At 40.3% G+C, this 17,966-nt stretch overlaps 1 protein-coding gene across 1 annotated transcript in view; it reads right to left on the reverse strand.

The window, feature by feature from the left end:
* Positions 1 to 694: 694 nt before the first annotated feature.
* The window catches only part of Rint1 (RAD50 interactor 1), a 137,436-nt gene continuing 120,164 nt past the window's right edge, over positions 695 to 17,966 (reverse strand). The window contains exons 13-14 of the mRNA XM_068347018.1: positions 13,149 to 13,282; positions 695 to 2,139 (exon numbers count right to left, since the gene is read on the reverse strand). Of these exons, the coding sequence (XP_068203119.1) occupies positions 1,926 to 2,139; positions 13,149 to 13,282 (348 nt within the window). The 3' untranslated portion in view covers positions 695 to 1,925. The remainder of the gene's footprint in view (positions 2,140 to 13,148; positions 13,283 to 17,966) is intronic.

Consider the following 17,966-nt stretch of genomic DNA (forward strand, 5'->3'; position numbering starts at 1 on the left):
AGCTAGTGCGGAATGAAAATCTACTCGAAATGGAGAGGACCCTGGGTCATGACCAAGGCCAGGTAAAGGACTTCCTCCCTCCTAAGAGTAAGTCACCCCTTTAAATAGCAGAGGGTTTGTATTTACGACGGAACAAATAACAAATTTGGAAGGCAAAGTGGAAAGTCTTCTGTGGTTGGTGTCTTGGAGTGGGTATCTCTGTCGATGCCACTATTTCAGTAATAACGGAGTTCCTTGTGTATTTGCGTGAAGAAATGCGCCTTTTAGTCTCGGTGGTTAAAGGAACTTTGCTTACTCATACGGAATTACGAACTTGCCTGTCCTCAGTCTTAAGTGAGACCTCCCCATGGAATGTGGTTCGAGATCTCAGGTCTCTAAAGAGACCTCCCTATGAATCATTACGCCAGGCAACAGATCGCCACCTCACTTGGAATACTGTGATCCTACTAGCTTTGGCTTCGGCCAAGCGAGTCGGTGAACTTTATGGTCTCTCACCAGATTCGCTGTTATCATCACTCCTATATATATATATATATATATATATATATAGAACGAGGGTTTGTATTCATCTAGGAACAAATTCTCCAAGTTAAAACTTTTGAACTCAACACTGGACAGCAGAAAATACTACAATAATAAAATTATAGAACAATAATAAAAAAAATATCAAATTGAAACAAGAAAATACTGTAGTAAAGTTTTTATCTGTTCTATTTACATTTAACAAAATATTTCAACAGAGGCAGTGATGTTTTATGCAAAAGAGGTTTAACTTTACAATACCAATGGCAATAGAAAAAAATTTAAATGATTGGGTGCTGGATATTGCAGAAAGTATCACTTGTTATAACAAGAATATCAATGAAATAATCTAAATTAAAACAAGTAACAAGCTACTACAGAATGTCCTCAACTTAAAAAATTAATAGGTTCCAAGTTGAATTCTTTAAAATTTTTGTCTAGGGTAGACTTCACCTAACTTGCATGCCACAATTTTCAACTGCAGAAGTTAATAAATACTCCAGTTTCATATGGCAAATGTTATTTTGCTTACTGTATTAAATTATATAATATTTTATTATAGTGTTTCATTATGAACTTTTGATACAATATCTGAGATTTATAATTTCAGTTGGATCTGTATGTATCTCCAAATGTTTGTAAGTTGAGGACCTTCTTAATGCATGGCTTCTGTTGATGAAAATTTCGGTGACAATGCTAAACATTTAAGGCATGAGTATACATTCATGTCAATTTATAGCATGCCTTTCATGTATAAATTACTGGCTTTATCACTGTGTGACACTCATTAATCCAATAACTTCCCAATTTTCAAACAACAATAGTTAACTTCAAAGTCAATAGTTGATAATCTGGTGTACATGAAAGACAAATCTGATGCTATAATGACATCACTGTACATTGTAAACAAATAATAGGACTTTGAATCACATTTAGATTATTTCTGAACAATAATTTTATATTATGCACTTATTTGCAGTCCGAATCTCTTAACACTCAAATATACGTGTCCTAAATTCCAGCGCATAAATAGTAGAAATCTTTATCATACAAAATTGTGAATGTACACTTTTGGGTCGGCAAAAAAGGCATTCTTAAAAAAAATGATGCATTGTAGCACTGCTATATCCATTTGTAATAAGTGTTATGCATCATAAACTTCAAAAGAATTACTTATTACAGAATAAGTACATTACAGTAAAAACTACATTCCATAAAAAAATTAAATATATTTTTTCTTCCTAAACAATTTCATCACCTTTCTTGTATCAAACTAACTTGAAAGCATCTTTTGCACAACACCACAAATATAAGGCCAACTGTCACATAATGAACTAAAATACAGACTACTGTACTTTACATATATGTAGACTTTATGAACATATCTTCGATATCAATTGTAATTACATAAACTGGTCTTGGTTATAGATCCTAATGTTCATAATAGTATCCGCTTCTCTTGGCGATAGCATTGTAACCCCATGTTCAGCTAAGGCTTTCACTGGAGACACAGCCAAACTGAAACTATCTTGGTCATCGTTCCACATGCGAATTGTGTCGCGTAGGAGGAAAACTGTAGCATGAGGCAAATTCAGCAAAATGACAGACTCTTTTATCCTGTTGAAGGAAATAAAGCCTTTATTTGCAGAACTAAAGCAATTACAAAATAGAAATTTCCAAAGAAATATTGTTCTTCCATAAATGCAAAACCATCCATCCATATACCAAGGCACTTCCCCCAATTTTGGGGGGTAGCCGACATCAACAAAGAAACAAAACAAAAAGGGGACTACTCTCTACGTTCCTCCAGCCTAACCAGGGACTCAGCCAAGTTCAGCTGGTACTGCTAGGGTGCCACAGCCCAACCTCCCACAATTCCACCACAGATGAAGCTTCATAATGCTGAATCCCCTACCAGAACTGCGTCACAATCGCTCGCCATTCATTCCTATTTCTAGCACGCGCTCTTGCCTCTCTCACATCTATCCTCCTATCACCCAGAGCTTTCTTCACACCATCCATCCACCCAAACCTTGGCCTTTCTCTTGTACTTCTCCCATCAACTCTTGCATTCATCACCTTCTTTAGCAGACAGCCATTTTCCATTCTCTCAGCATGGCCAAACCACCTTAACACATTCATATCCACTCTAGCCGCTAACTCATTTCTTACACCCGTTCTCACCCTCACCACTTCGTTCCTAACCCTATCTACTCGAGATACACCAGCCATACTCCTTAGACACTTCATCTCAAACACATTCAATTTCTGTCTCTCCATCACTTTCATTCCCCACAACTCCGATCCATACATCACAGTTGGTACAATCACTTTCTCATATAGAACTCTCTTTACATTCATGCCCAACCCTCTATTTTTTACTACTCCCTTAACTGCCCCCAACACTTTGCATCCTTCATTCACTCTCTGACGTACATCTGCTTCCACTCCACCATTTGCTGCAACAACAGACCCCAAGTACTTAAACTGATCCACCTCCTCAAGTAACTCTCCATTCAACATGACATTCAACCTTGCACCACCTTCCCTTCTCGTACATCTCATAACCTTACTCTTACCCACATTAACTCTCAACTTCCTTCTCTACCACACCCTTCCAAATTCTGTCACTAGTCGGTCAAGCTTCTCTTCTGTGTCTGCTACCAGTACAGTATCATATGCAAACAACAACTGATTTACCTCCCATTCATGATCATTTTCGTCTACCAGTTTTAATCCTCGTCCAAGCACTCGAGCATTCACCTCTCTCTCACCACTCCATCAACATACAAGTTAAACAACCACGGCGACATCACACATCCCTGTCTCAGCCCCACTCTCACCGGAAACCAATCGCTCACTTCATTTCCTATTCTAACACATGCTTTACTACCTTTGTAGAAACTTTTCACTGCTTGCAACAACCTTCCACCAACTCCATATAACCTCATCACATTCCACATTGCTTCCCTATCAACTCTATCATATGCTTTCTCCAGATCCATAAACGCAACATACACCTCCTTACCTTTTGTTAAATATTTCTCGCATATCTGCCTAACTGTAAAAATCTGATTCATACAACCCCTACCTCTTCTAAAACCACCCTGTACTTCCAAGATTGCATTCTCTGTTTTATCCTTAATCCTATTAATCATTACTCTACCATACACTTTTCCAACTACACTCAACAAACTAATACCTCTTGAATTACAACACTCATGCACATCTCCCTTACCCTTATATAGTGGTACAATACACACACAAACCCAATCTACTGGTACCATTGACAACACAAAACACATATTAAACAATCTCACCAACCATTCAAGTACAGTCACACCCCCTTCCTTCAACATCTCGGCTTTCACACCATCCATACCAGATGCTTTTCCTACTCTCGTTTCATCTAGTGCTCTCCTCACTTCCTCTATTGTAATATCTCTCTCATTCTCATCTCCCATCACTGGCACCTCAACACCTGGAACAGCAATTATATCTGCCTCCCTATTATCTTCAACATTCAGCAAACTTTCAAAATATTCCGCCCACCTTTTCCTTGCCTCCTCTCCTTTTAACAACCTTCCATTTCCATCTTTCACTGTCTCTTCAATTCTTGCGCCAGCCTTCCTTACTCTCTTCACTTCTTTCCAAAACTTCTTCTTATTCTCTTCATATGACTGACCCAGTCCCTGACCTCACCTCAGGTCAGCTGCCCTCTTTGCCTCACGTACCTTGCGCTTTACTTCCACCTTTTTCTCTCTATATTTTTCATACTTCTCTATACTATTACTCTGCAGCCATTCTTCAAAAGCCCTCTTTTTCTCTTCCACTTTTACCTTCACTCCTTCATTTCACCATTCACTGCCCTTCCTCATGCTGCCTCCAACAACCTTCTTGCCACAAACATCACTTGCAATCCCAACAAAATTTTCTTTTGCTAACTTCCACTCCTCCTCTAAATTACCAGTTTCTCTTACTCTCACCTCGTCATATGCCATTTTCAACCTTTCCTGATATTTACTTTTTACCCCCGGTTTTATTAGCTCTTCAACCCTCACTAGCTCCCTTTTACATCCACCTACTCTATTCCCCCACTCTTTTGCTACAACTAATTTTCCTTCCACCAAAAAATGATCAGACATACCATTAGCCATACCCCTAAACACGTGCACGTCTTTCAATCTTCCAAACATTCTTTTAGTTATCAACACATAATCCATTAATGCCCTTTCTACTACTCTTCCATTTGCCACTCTTACCCATGTATACTTATTTTTATCTTTCTTTTTAAAAAAGCTAGCACTTATTACCATCTCTTGTTCAACACACATATCTACCAGTCTCTCACCACTCTCATTTTCACCTGGTACGCCATACTTCCCAATGACAAATGCAAAACCGCCGTCCTTTAATAGAAGTACAACTTCAGCGAAGCTGGAACTGATATCAAAATTTAATGAAGCGGTTATAATTACTGAAGGGTGGTGAGGAAGCCCTGCTAGCCCCCTGCCAGTCAGCATGCCTGGTACTTTTAACTTCAGCCACAAGTATGCCCATACTATTTCTATCCTTCAAATATCCTGCTTCAACTTTTTGCTTTCTCTATGCAAGATAATTGGATAAGTGTGCATACATGTAACTGTATATAGGTAAACCAGATAAAAAATTTGCCAGGTTTATGTCTAAGCTTGCCGTTAATTCCTATCTTCTCTATATTTTTTCTGCACAAGGCATGACTCTTAATAGTCATCCCATTATGACGAGTGCAGGTGCCCTTCTATGTAGTGGACGGAGTATGCCATGAAGAAGAAGGCTAAGAAGGACATTTCAAAACCAGCATTAGCAATGCCAAAACTGATGCCAAAGAAACTTTATAGCTCCTTTTCTTCTAGTGTTTCTCAACCTGTTAGTCTCTCAATGATTATCCTGACTTTCCTGGATGCTGATGTGCCTTTCCACATTTACATAGAAAATGGACGGATTAAAGTTCGAACTTTTAAGCAGAAGCCAATGCAATGTTTTAATTGCTTTTGCAAGGCCAAAAAAATGTGCAGTACTTGCTCCAATGTTTACCATGGAGAATGTACACAAGGCCAATGTATAAACTGCAATTTGAATCATAAATCTACTGATAGGAGCTGCCAGCAATATAAGTTAGAAGAGGCTGCTCTCAATAAATCCAGTATCAAACATAAAGTGTGGGGCATGCCAAGAGACTACTGAGTAAATCAACGCAAAGGTATCGAAATCAGGAGGAAAAATAAGGCAGACATCCAACCCACCTATTCTTGCCAGTATTCTCAAAAAAAGAAATTTGCATTCTTCTGATAGAATTCTGCATGATAAGGAAAGAATATCATCCAAGGCTTTGCTCACCTCTATTAAACCTTTGTCCCCCATTACAAAGAATAATACTAACCTCTCTTTGCCTGATTTGATGGAGGTTTCACATAAAAGAGTTATCAGGTGCACCTGTAATGAGGAAAACACCAAAACTGATAAATCACCACCTATTAATAGGAAAAGAAAGAGACCTCCATCTCTCTCACCCCGATCCTTCAAAAACACCAAAGTTATGACATCAAATAGATATGATGTTCTGTCTGTTTATATTTCAGATCAACAGGAACACTTCTTAAATCAATAAAAATTTCAAGTTGAGGTCCAACATCCCCACAAGAATTAGGTAAAAATAACAGGAATAATGAGTTAGGACAGGTCAAATCTGGTGGGCAAGCGGCATGAGCACCACCTAGGGGTGCAAAAAGTAAACAGGGAAATAAACAGATTCGCGAGGGAAGCCACAACTACCGGAACTGTTATACTATAATGAGCTTAGTCCTATTATCTTGATCTATTTTTAAGTAATAGCATAAGAAGGTGCATCATTATTATGAGCCCAGAGGGGGCATTATGTTATATGTATATTGCAGGCTACATAGCAGCCAGATAGGGTAATCAGGGGCACATTTTACATTTCTCCCAATGAGTAATTTTATGCAGGTCTGGCAGTAAATATAAGTACGCATCACAGTGTACATACATAGATTAGTATAAATGACAGCACATATCCCAAATCCATGCATGCCACAGGAAGGTCATATTTATGTGTATCTGTATGTATGTAGCACGACGGCCTATCACAGGTATAGTAGCCTATTTTATTTTGCAACCATTACAAGTGTGTAATTACATACATGTATTTTTTCAGCTTCAAACATTCGTTGCATGTAACTCGAATAAAACCAAATGCACGAATGTCTTATTGACCATGTTTGAAGAAATATTGTAGACAAGAACGCAGGGGACACAGACATGGCCACGTCATTGAGGTGTGAGGCTCCTGGGTGCACGGAGGTGGAGCGGGCAGATGATACGACAACGTGCATAGCATTGATGCAATTACATCGGAAGAACAAGCAGGACGAAGACTCATCACACCAGAAACCCGCAAAATTGCCCAATTGCTAAAACAAGGCATCAGCGAAGATGACTGGGCTGCTTTCACAAGGCGGTGGGAAATGTTTCGCGATGAAACATCTTTAGCACCTAACCAGATAACAGCTCACCTGCTCGCATGTTGTGAACCAGAACTTGATGCCGCCCTATTCAGAGAGGACCCCGCCATCGCAACAAAGACTGAGGTGGACGTACTAGCGGCAATAAAACATCTGGCAGTACAGAGTGTGGCCTTAAGCGTACGGAGGACGACATTACTACAAACCACTCAGGGCCCAGGTGAACCTGTAAAGCAATATGTGGCAAGGTTGCGCCAGGTGGCCAATGTGTGTAAATGGACCGTCACCAGCGCCTGCAAGTCCAACACCTGAACAGAGACGATTACGTGCGACTACACAGAGGAGATCGTGAAGTTAATCCTGGTAAACGGCCTTGCAGATGAAGAAATCAAAAGAGACGTGTTGGGAACCCCAAAGATCGATAACAAGACACTAAGCGAAGCGGTAACACTCATCAACAGCAAGGAAACAGCTAGCCGGGCCATAAGTGCAAACCCAATAGTATCTCACCCAGTGGGTACAGGAAACAAGCGAGAATGACAACGAACGCACCCCCCTCAATCACATCGAAAAAGGGCAACAAACAAGACACCAGTTTCGTTGCCAGTGTGGATGCTTCACTCCAAAGTTCGGAAAAGTGAGAGGCAAAGTAAAGGAGTTAAAGTTGTGCCTAGTATGCTGGAGGGAAAACGTCCAACGGCAACTGTAGCCGTGGCAATCATTGGCAGGTACTGAAGCAGGGGTGTTATTCCATTGCTCGCAAGAAGAGGACACAGAAGCGGACGACAACATAGTATACACGTCAGGGATGAACTCCTCAAACGAAGTTTTACCTCACCCAATGCTACCCATCTGCATATCGGTGAACCATGCTGCTTACAACAAAAAGATGCCGAACAAATCCTCACCCATTATGGCGGTCGCAGACTCCGGGGCTCAGACGTGTATGATGTGGCTGCCAATCTTACAGAAGATTGGTCTACACCAGCGACACCTCAAGCCAGCTAACAGACACATCTTTGCAGCCAACAACCAGGAAATCAATGTGCTCAGCTCCATACACCTCATAATATCAGGCAAGAATGAGCAAGATGTGCACATTACAGCAACTGCCACGGTGCATGTCACGGACACCGACAGCAAGTTTTACTTCAGCCGAGCAGCTATGATGAAGCTTGGCATCATTGACCATGATTTCCCCAGGATTGGTGCCACAGGCAGGGTCGCAGTACGCCTAAACGGAGGAAAGTCCCAAAGCAACAACTCGCAGAGTGCGGATCCCCAAGTCGCACTCCACCTCCCTGGCAACCAGCCAACCTGCCGTTCAAACCATAACAGAGTTCACCGAAAATATGAAAGCGTGGCCACTGGAACGATATGCATCGTCAACCTTCAACACGTGTCCACACCAGTCACTGCCAACAATGACCGGGCCACCCATAGAGATACAGATCATCGACCCTCAGGCAAAACCAACGGTGACAAAGAGCCCCAAACATACCGGTACACTGGCAAAAAGAGGTGGCGGCCATACTGGAAAGAGACGTAGCACTGGGTGTGATTGAACCCGTACCACCCAACACACCAGTGACCTGGCTACACAACAATGTTATCACACTAAAACCAGATGGCACACCACGACGCACTGTGGACTTACAGCCCCTAAATCAACATTGCGTTTGAGAAACACATCACACCATCCCACCCATGAAGCAAGCCAGAGCAGTACCTCCGAGTGTATACAAAACGGTCACTGACGCATGGAACGGATTTCACTCTATTGATATCCGCGAAGAGGACAGACAAGACAACTTTCATCACTGAGCAGGGATGATTCCGCTACCGTCGCACACCCATGGGCTTTCTTGCATCGCAAGATGCGTACACACAACGATATGATGCGATTATTGCAGACGTCCCAAGGAAGACGAAATGCGACAATGACACCCTACTGTGAGACTCAAACTTACAGGAACACTGGTGGCATGTCATAAATTACTTGGAACTCGTTGGACAGAACGGTGTCATTCTCAACCCAGCCAAGTTCCAGTTCTCATCTACAGAGGTGAACTTTGGAGGATTCCAGGTTGGAGAAACTGATGTAAAACACTTACCAAAATACCTGAACGCAATTGCAACGTTCCCAAAACCAAAGAACATCACAGACATTCGGGTATGGTTCGGACTAGTAAACCAAGTACCACACTGGCAGAACAACTAACTTAATGGAACCGTTCAGGCCCCTACTCAGCCCAAAGATATGCTTCTAGTAGGACCCAGAACTCGAGAACGCATTCCAGAGGTCGAAGGCAGCAATTATACGCGAAATTGAGAAGGGGGTAGAGATCTTCAACCCAGACAAGCCAACATGCCTTAACCCAGATTAGCCAAAAGTCGGAATCGGGTATTGGCGACGTCAGAAACACCTGTACATGTGCGGCCCTCACGCCAGGATGTTGCCCAGATGGCTGGAAGACCACCCTAGCAGGATCGCGGTTTCTCAAGGACGCAGAAAAGCGGTATGCACCAATTAAGGGGGAAGCCCTGGCTGTAGCATGGGCACTCGAGGACAGGTGATTCTTCACCATGGGGTGCAAAGACTTGATAATAGCAACGCACCACAAGCCACTCGTGAAAATTCTAGGGGACAAAGAACTGGACACCATCACGAATCCAAGGCTCTTTCGACTCGAGCAGCGAACACTAAGGTGGAGATACCAAATCATTCACGTCCCATAGACATACCCGCAGCTGACGCCACATCAAGGAACCCTTCACCAATACACAGCCAAACACATTGGAGGTGATAACGGCTTTAATTGCCATTGGCTCGACACCTAACCACCTAGATGACATAGAAGCAGCGGTACAGTCGACAACGGATTCAATCGGAGCTGTCACATGGGAGGGAGTCAAAGGAAGCACCGCTATGGACCCCTGCCTGCAAACTCTGATAGCATTCATTGAAAACGGGTTTCCATCTTCAAGAGATGAACTAACTAAAGAGCCACAACCATATTGACAGTACCGAGACAGGCTGTCGACAGTGAGATGTTGAGAGCCCTACATGCGGCCAACCAAGGAACCAACAAAATGCAAAACAAAGCTCAGGGTTCCGTATTTTGGTCAGGCTTCACCAAGGACATCGAAAACACAAGGAACAGTTGCCAAGCATGTTGGGGGATGTCACCTTCACAACCACGTATGCCACCAACACAACCGAGCGTCCAAACCCAACCATTTCAGGCCATTGCAGCGGACTTCTTCGAAAAGACAGGCACTATCTACCTGGTCATCGTCGACAGATTCAGCGGTTGGCTCTACATTGTGACATCGGGTGCCGGGGCCCGGGATTTCAGCAAAGCTATCCTGCACCACTACGCTACCTTCGGAGTGCCCCAGGAACCAAGCACCAACGGGGGACCTGAATTCTCTGCAAAGGAGACCCAGAGCCTACTACAGCGCTGGGGAGTCAGCACCGTCTCTCATCTGCGTACTTCCCCTAGTCAAATGGGGGGGGGGGGGGGAACAGAGGCAGCAGTCGAGTCCATGAAACGCCTCCTGACATCACACACCGATACGTACGGCAGCCTAGATACTGAAGCTGTAGCAGCAGGCCTACTCTAATACAGGAACACACCAGACCAGGAAACCGGAATGTCACCATCCTAGATCACATTCGGAAAAAACCTCAAGGATTTAGTACTCGTGGCGCCGGGGACGTAGGTCTTCTCCAATCCAGCAGTTCACCCAATATAGGGGGGACACATGGGAATGGCAAGAGGAAGCCCTGCGCTACCGATTCGCCAAGCAGGTAGACAAACTGACACCCAACACCCGGCAGCCGCCGCCTCTGAAACTAGGAGACCGGGTCCTGCTGCAGAATCAGGCAGGCAATGCCAAGGGGCGATGGGACAGAACAGGTATTGTCGTGGAAACAAGACAACATAACCAATACTTAATCAAGGTAGACAGGTCTGGGCGATCAACACTGTGCAATCGGCAATTCCTTCACCATATACAAGGACTATCAAAGGTTGGACCCCCAACTGACAACGGCAGAAATTAAGAAGGGTCTTGATGGCTACTTTAAAATGGTGGCTCTCGTAGAAAGGAGACACCCAGAAAAAATTCTCATGGGTCGTGCGCTTGAGTACTGTGATGAAGTTTGCCTGAGTCACTTCAGGAAAATTTTAAGAAGCAGGCAGAAATAAGCTGCCATGGACGATTGTTTTAGAAAGAGGCCTCGGGTAGACGCAGACCAAGTGCCAGCAAATTAAGAAATAGATATATGATTGAAGCTCGAGGTGAGGATGGCAGGTTCATCCTTGCTAAGATTCTTGGACATGATGTGTCCTACTATGCTATGCGAGTGGCATTTTTAGATTTATTTCAGAAGCAGGTCTTCTGAAAACTATTCAACTTTTATAATGACATCTTAAATTTTATGGTTTGAATTTAATACTCTAAAAAATATGTAATAAATGATATCGACATCACTGACCTTAGATGTCAGGGTGCCAGAAAACTTTAAATCAATCAATCAATCCTATTATGTTTAATCTTTATAACAAACCCTTTTAAAAAATGACATATTACTCCATAAGTTTCTCTAGAAAATCTACACATTTTGAGGATTTACACTTTTAAATCACAAAGTTGGCTTCAATATGAAACACAGACGGCACGTGGATCTTTATCTTCTGAAAGAAACCTATCTACTGAATATTTAGAACACTAACATATCTTAAGACAAGCAAAAAACATACCTGTATATTTCTTTATCTATCTATCTAACAAATGAAGACACTAAATAAGACTCAAATACAGGTATAAGAATCATACTGCAAGGAGGTCAGCATGTCTAAGTGGTGGAAGGACAAAAACAAATATGAAGGTGTATCGACACCAATATTGTTTATCATAAAGTGCCAGAGGTGACATTGCTGAATCAATAACACTCTAGGGCGGGGGGGTTCTCAACCTTTTTCCGTCAAGTACCCCTTGAGTTATAAGACCATTTATCCAAACCCTGAGTAATCTGACGTTGAACAAAATGGTAATATAGTGACTAACTCGATCAACAATGATACAGCATAGAATATTTATCAAATGATTAAAGTTTTAATGACCTTATCGAGATGAAATATTGATATTCCACTTGTTTTAGAATGTTACTACACACACAGGTGTGAAACATTTCCATTATCAACAAATACTGAACATTGGTGTGAAGGGTGTGCCTATTTGTTGCAATCTCAATTTGAGGAGCAGTGTTAGACAGGCAGAATCGTAAATCTTGTTCCACACTAAGACGTGATGGATGTTTAGTTTTCAAATTCAACAGCATTGAAAAAACTTGCTGACATACTTAAAAGTACTAAAAAACATCAGCAAAGGTCAGAACTTTATCAAATACAACAGGGTAAATCTCTCAATTTTAGACCAGAGCTTAGTCAGGGAAAATGCTTCAAATGCATTTACTGCAAGAGTTTTTTATCAACTCTAAGAATTCATCTTACCTGGGAGAAGGTGCAGATCCACAATGAATAGTTTTCTAATAAATTTTGATTCCAGTTTTTTTCTCTCTCAAATATGCTAACTACTTTTGAGGGGTTTGTGAGCCCCAGGTTGAAAATCCCTGCTCTAGGGAAATAGCCAATTTGAGAGAGGGAGAAAGTTATTTGAATTGTTTTTGTTAGAGGTCGGAAAGTGCAGCCTTCAACAAAGAAGCACAGTGAACACTAAGTAAGATTCATTGAAATAATATAATAGAGAAAACTAACACCTATACTAATACATGTACTGCATATATATCTCTTCCTATTTCTACCTTAACTCTGTCTTTAATAAAATCATTTAAATATGTAACCTGTCATATTACAATAAATACTTATACATAACAATTCACAAAAAATATTAAACTGGAAAATAGTGAGGGATAAGGGCATGATGTAATCAAAGTACTAAGTTGAGTGCTTATAAGCACTCATGGGGCTGGTAAGAGTAATGGCGACATCTCGTTATGACTTCAAAATTTATTCTGACCTAAATTTGACAGCAATAAATGCTATAAAAGTAAAGGTGTGATAAATTCATACTTACAGTTTAAAGTAGTTCTCAGGCTTCTGTGTAAATTCTCCAAATATTGGGAAAAGTCCCCTTGTCATATCAAATTTAAGCTGAGCAGCTCCTATATCACTAAATCTGGTTTGTAGTATGACTTCCTCATAAACGTACTGAAAACAAATCATGATTTAAAACTATTTTATCTATACAAAAGCTTTAAGAACTCCCAACTATGATTTTTTTTTTCTACAATTAATAGTAAATTTTACATGATTGTCCTAAATGACTTGGTTCAGTGATAGATTCTGACACCTATGCTTTTCGATAGCACAGATATGAGCTATATAAAACTAGACTGTCACATATGAACAAAATTATATCTAGTTGGCAGAAAATATGTAAACAGAAAAACACAGATTTTTAAATACAATTATTTCCATATTTACCTTCAAAAATTTAAATGCTATAAATTCAAAAGTAATGAAATATATCAATCTCTTGCTATCATGTACACCCCCTCAAGTAACTTCTATATAGTAAATGCCCCCCCTTCCCCCTTCAATTTGGTAGTTGTAGAATTATGTGGATAATATTTCTTTTTTATTTGTAAAATGGTATTTTTATTATAAAATAAATTTTCAATTATACTTACCTGGTAGTTACATATATATAGCTTAAATCCCGCACTTCAACGCAGCACGACAGAAAATTCAATTTCGCGGCGATCGCCGCCATGACAGTAGGTGGTCATACATGAGTGCCATCTCTCATAGGTTATCAGATCCCCAACATTCTTCAGATATTCCATGTCTCTGTTTTCAGAGGGGAGGAGGGAGGGCCCTTTTATATATGTAACTACCAGGTAAGTATATTTAAAAATTTATTTTATAATAAAAATACCATTTTTAAATATGTAACATACTGTATATATAGCTGATTGATACCATTGGTGGTGGGTCGAAAACCTCATCCCATTGGGAATTCATATAATTATTAATAGCTACAATTACTAGTACAGTGAGCCCTCGCTACTTCGCGGTTCGACCATCGCGGATTCACCACTTCGCGGATTTTTTTCATAACGCATATATATACAAAAATCGCGGATTTTCCGGAAATTTCGAAAATACCGCAATGTGACCGATGGTGCGAGATTGGAGAAAGCAAGGAAAATTGAATCATGATTGATTTTCAATATAAATGAAACTTTGAGGAGCAACAAAGATATCATTTGTTAGAGAGATAGAGAGAGGTAAGGAATGGGAGGTAGTGAAAAGTAGCCCACAGAGAGAGAGAGAAAGAGAGAGAGAGAGAAAGAGAGAGAGAGAGAGAGAGAGAAGAGAGAGAGAGTGGGTGTGTGTGTGTGTGTTGTTTTAAATGTAACAAACAAAAAAATTTTACAGGTTACAACACATTGGTGCTTATGTAATATCAACTGTATACTGTAGACGGTTTGAATAAGTTAAGAAATGGTATAAACGATACTTTGTTAGTGTATGCGTACACTCTCAAGAGCGGCAGCTAGACGTCAGCTGATCTAATCACAGCCAAAAGTAAAACAAAAAGAAGTCAACATTACTCGATTTTTAAAACACACCCGAAATTTAAAAACAAAAGTACACGCTTTCTTAATGTGCAATTGACTATTTAAAGAGTAGCAATTTTCTAGAATAAAATGATGTTTCCCAAAAAATAGTGGTTTGCTGATGAAATCGGATGCCGTATTTTTAGCAACGATTGAAATGGATGTAAACTCGGCATAATTTTTTCGTTTCGTATTTTATTGACACTAAGAAAACTAATTTTAGTTTCTTCATCTATATGTAAGTATTGTATAACACGAAGAGAGAGAGAGAGAGAGAGAGAGAGAGAGAGTGGGTGTGTGTGTGTGTGTGTGTGTGTTGTTTTAAATGTAACAAACAAAACAATTTTACAGGTTATAACACATTGGTGCTTATGTAATATCAACTGTATACTGTAGACGGTTTGAATAAGTTAAGAAATGGTATAAACGATACTTTGTTAGTGTATTCGTACACTCTCAAGAGCGGCAGCTAGACGTCAGCTGATCTAATCACAGCCAAAAGTAAAACAAAAAGAAGTCAACAATACTCGATTTTTAAAACACACCCGAAATTTAAAAACAAAAGTACACGCTTTCTTAATGTGCAATTGACTATTTAAAGAGTAGCAATTTTCTAGAATAAAATGATGTTTCCCAAAAAATAGTGGTTTGCTGATGAAATCGGATGCCGTATTTTTAGCAACGATTGAAATGGATGTAAACTCGGCATAATTTTTTCGTTTCGTATTTTATTGACACTAAGAAAACTAATTTTAGTTTCTTCATCTATATGTAAGTATTTTATAACACGAAGAGAGAGAGAGAGAGAGAACGAATCAGCTGTTGTAATGGAATGCCGTGTTTTTGTTTCGTGAGAATTTCATCGCCACGACTATAACAACAACATACTGTACTGAACTTTACAGTATTATACAGACTACTGTAATATGATAAAGTAAAATATTTGTAATAACCTATTTTATATGAAATGGGGCTTTTTTTTTGTTTAAAATTTACATTTACGTACGTAAAACAATCTCTCTCTCTCTCTCTCTCTCTCTTTCGTAAATTGTTTTCCTGCTTTGCTACGTATGTATGATTTTATATAGATACGGTAAATAATATTTGTAATAACACATTTTCTAAAAGCTTTTACTGTAATATCATTATTTATCACTTTCATCATGCGTGTTAAATGCCTTCGTTTGTTTACTGAGCGTACTTTATGACGCCGTCGTTTCAGGCGGCGTCATAAAGAAAAAAATTTCATTTGGAAGTCCTAAGAAAAATTAAGTAAAACATTGGTAGGTAATAACAAAATCAACATACTGTACTGAATAATCAATATAATCGATGCAAAAACTAACCTATACACAGATGTGTAAATGCGTTTGTTTCTTTATTATGATCAGAGATAAACGTAAACAAATCATTGGTTGCCATTTTTTATCGTGCTTTTTGGCGTGTTTAAGAAACGCATGATATAAAATCGCCTTTAATATTTGTGCCTGTTTTAGTTTAGGGTACTGTAGTACATGCATTAAGTGTTCTGTACATTAAAGGGTAGTTTGTTAACAGTACTACGTACAAGGGAAGGTTTTAAAAGTCTGAATATACATGTTAAATAAATACGTAAATATGGTGTCAGTACTTCGCGGATTTTCACCTATCGCGGTCGGGTCTGGAACCTATCTACCGCGATAAACGAGGGTTCACTGTACTAAAAATCTGGTTTGAACATGATAAGGAAGCTGGCTTCACAATGATACTGCCTCATTTTGCCTGCATTCCTTAAGAGACTCAGCGATCCACTCAGGGGGCTGTAAAAGTCTCTGTGGGGCTGCCACAAGGTCCTAGACCTTAGCGTGGCTAGACCTCCACCTTTGCAAACCTGGCATAGCCATGGATAGTGATTCTGACCACCTACTCAAAATTTTTTTTTTTTTTTTAAACTAGCTTGTCTGGCATCTCAGACGGACGGAATGCTGCGACAACCTTCTCAGACAACCTATGAACACATTAAAACTAAATTGACTTGCATCCCAGATTGACGGAAGGCTGCGACAACCTTCACAGACAACCTGTGAACACATTAAAACTAACTTGACTTGCATCTCAGACTGATGGAAGGCTGCGACAACCTGTGAACACAAGTACAAGAAAAAAGGCAAGGGTATATATTAAGTTATCGGGAAGAGGCAGTAGACCCTTCTCCAACTACGAAGCTGGAGGTAACGTACGGACCCAGGGAACAGCATTCCTCATACTGGGTCTGGACATCTTTGAGATAGCAGTCTGTGAAGATTGATTTACTTCGCCAGGAAGTAGGCTCCAAAATTAATTTCATTGACCTATGGTGTTTGTAAGCCATAGAAATTGCTACATCTCCAACCTCGTGTGGTTTTACCTTAAGGATAGGGAAAACTTCTTACTCATAATCCTGGAGAGTTTCCCTTATCAAATCCTTATTAATGAAAAAAGCCAGGGTATTCTTTGCTTGTCCTCTTAGGTGTTTGGACGCGTGCAGATAAAAATTTTTTAGAGCTCTCTCTGGACAAAGGCCTCTCTCCTTTTCCCGTCCAATGTAAGTGAGATAGCTCTGGATGGTAAAAGATCTTGGCCAAGGTCGATAAGGATTCTCGTCTTTAGCAAGAAAGCCTAACTGAAGGGAGCAAATTGCATTGTCTCCATTAAAGCCCACCTTCTTGCTAATGGCTTTTAACTCTCCTATTCTTTTGACTATAGCCAATGTAATTAGGAAAAGAGTTCTCTTGGTAAGATACTTCCAAGACGCCTTGTCCAAGGGTACATACCTACTTGAGGTTAAAAAGGCCAGTACTACATCCAGGTTCCACGAGGAGGTTGGATTGTCCTTCTTCTTATTCGTCTCAAAAGATCTAATGAGATCTGAAAGATCCTTGTTACCTGACACGCCAATGTGTCGGTTACTAAAGACGGAGGCTAGCATGCTGCGGTAACCCTTGATGGTAGGCACAGCTAGCTTCTCTTTTGTACGCAGATACAACAGAAAACTCTGCTATATTGGCTATAGAGGTACTGGTAGAGGAAAGTCTATTATTCCTGTTCCATACTCTAAATATGTCCCACTCGGATTAGTAAACCCTAATAGTGGTAATGTTCTGGGGGTATCTTCCAGCCACTCCATCATCTCCGCAACCCAATGTCTCATGGGCCAAAATGGAGCTATCATGGTCATGCGGACGTTGGGCGAATCCCTGAATTTTTTCAGGACTCTGTCCAGGATCTTGAATGGAGGAAAAACGTATACG

The sequence above is a fragment of the Palaemon carinicauda genome, chromosome 23, assembly GCF_036898095.1.
Source record: "Palaemon carinicauda isolate YSFRI2023 chromosome 23, ASM3689809v2, whole genome shotgun sequence".
Classification (NCBI taxonomy): domain Eukaryota; kingdom Metazoa; phylum Arthropoda; class Malacostraca; order Decapoda; family Palaemonidae; genus Palaemon; species Palaemon carinicauda.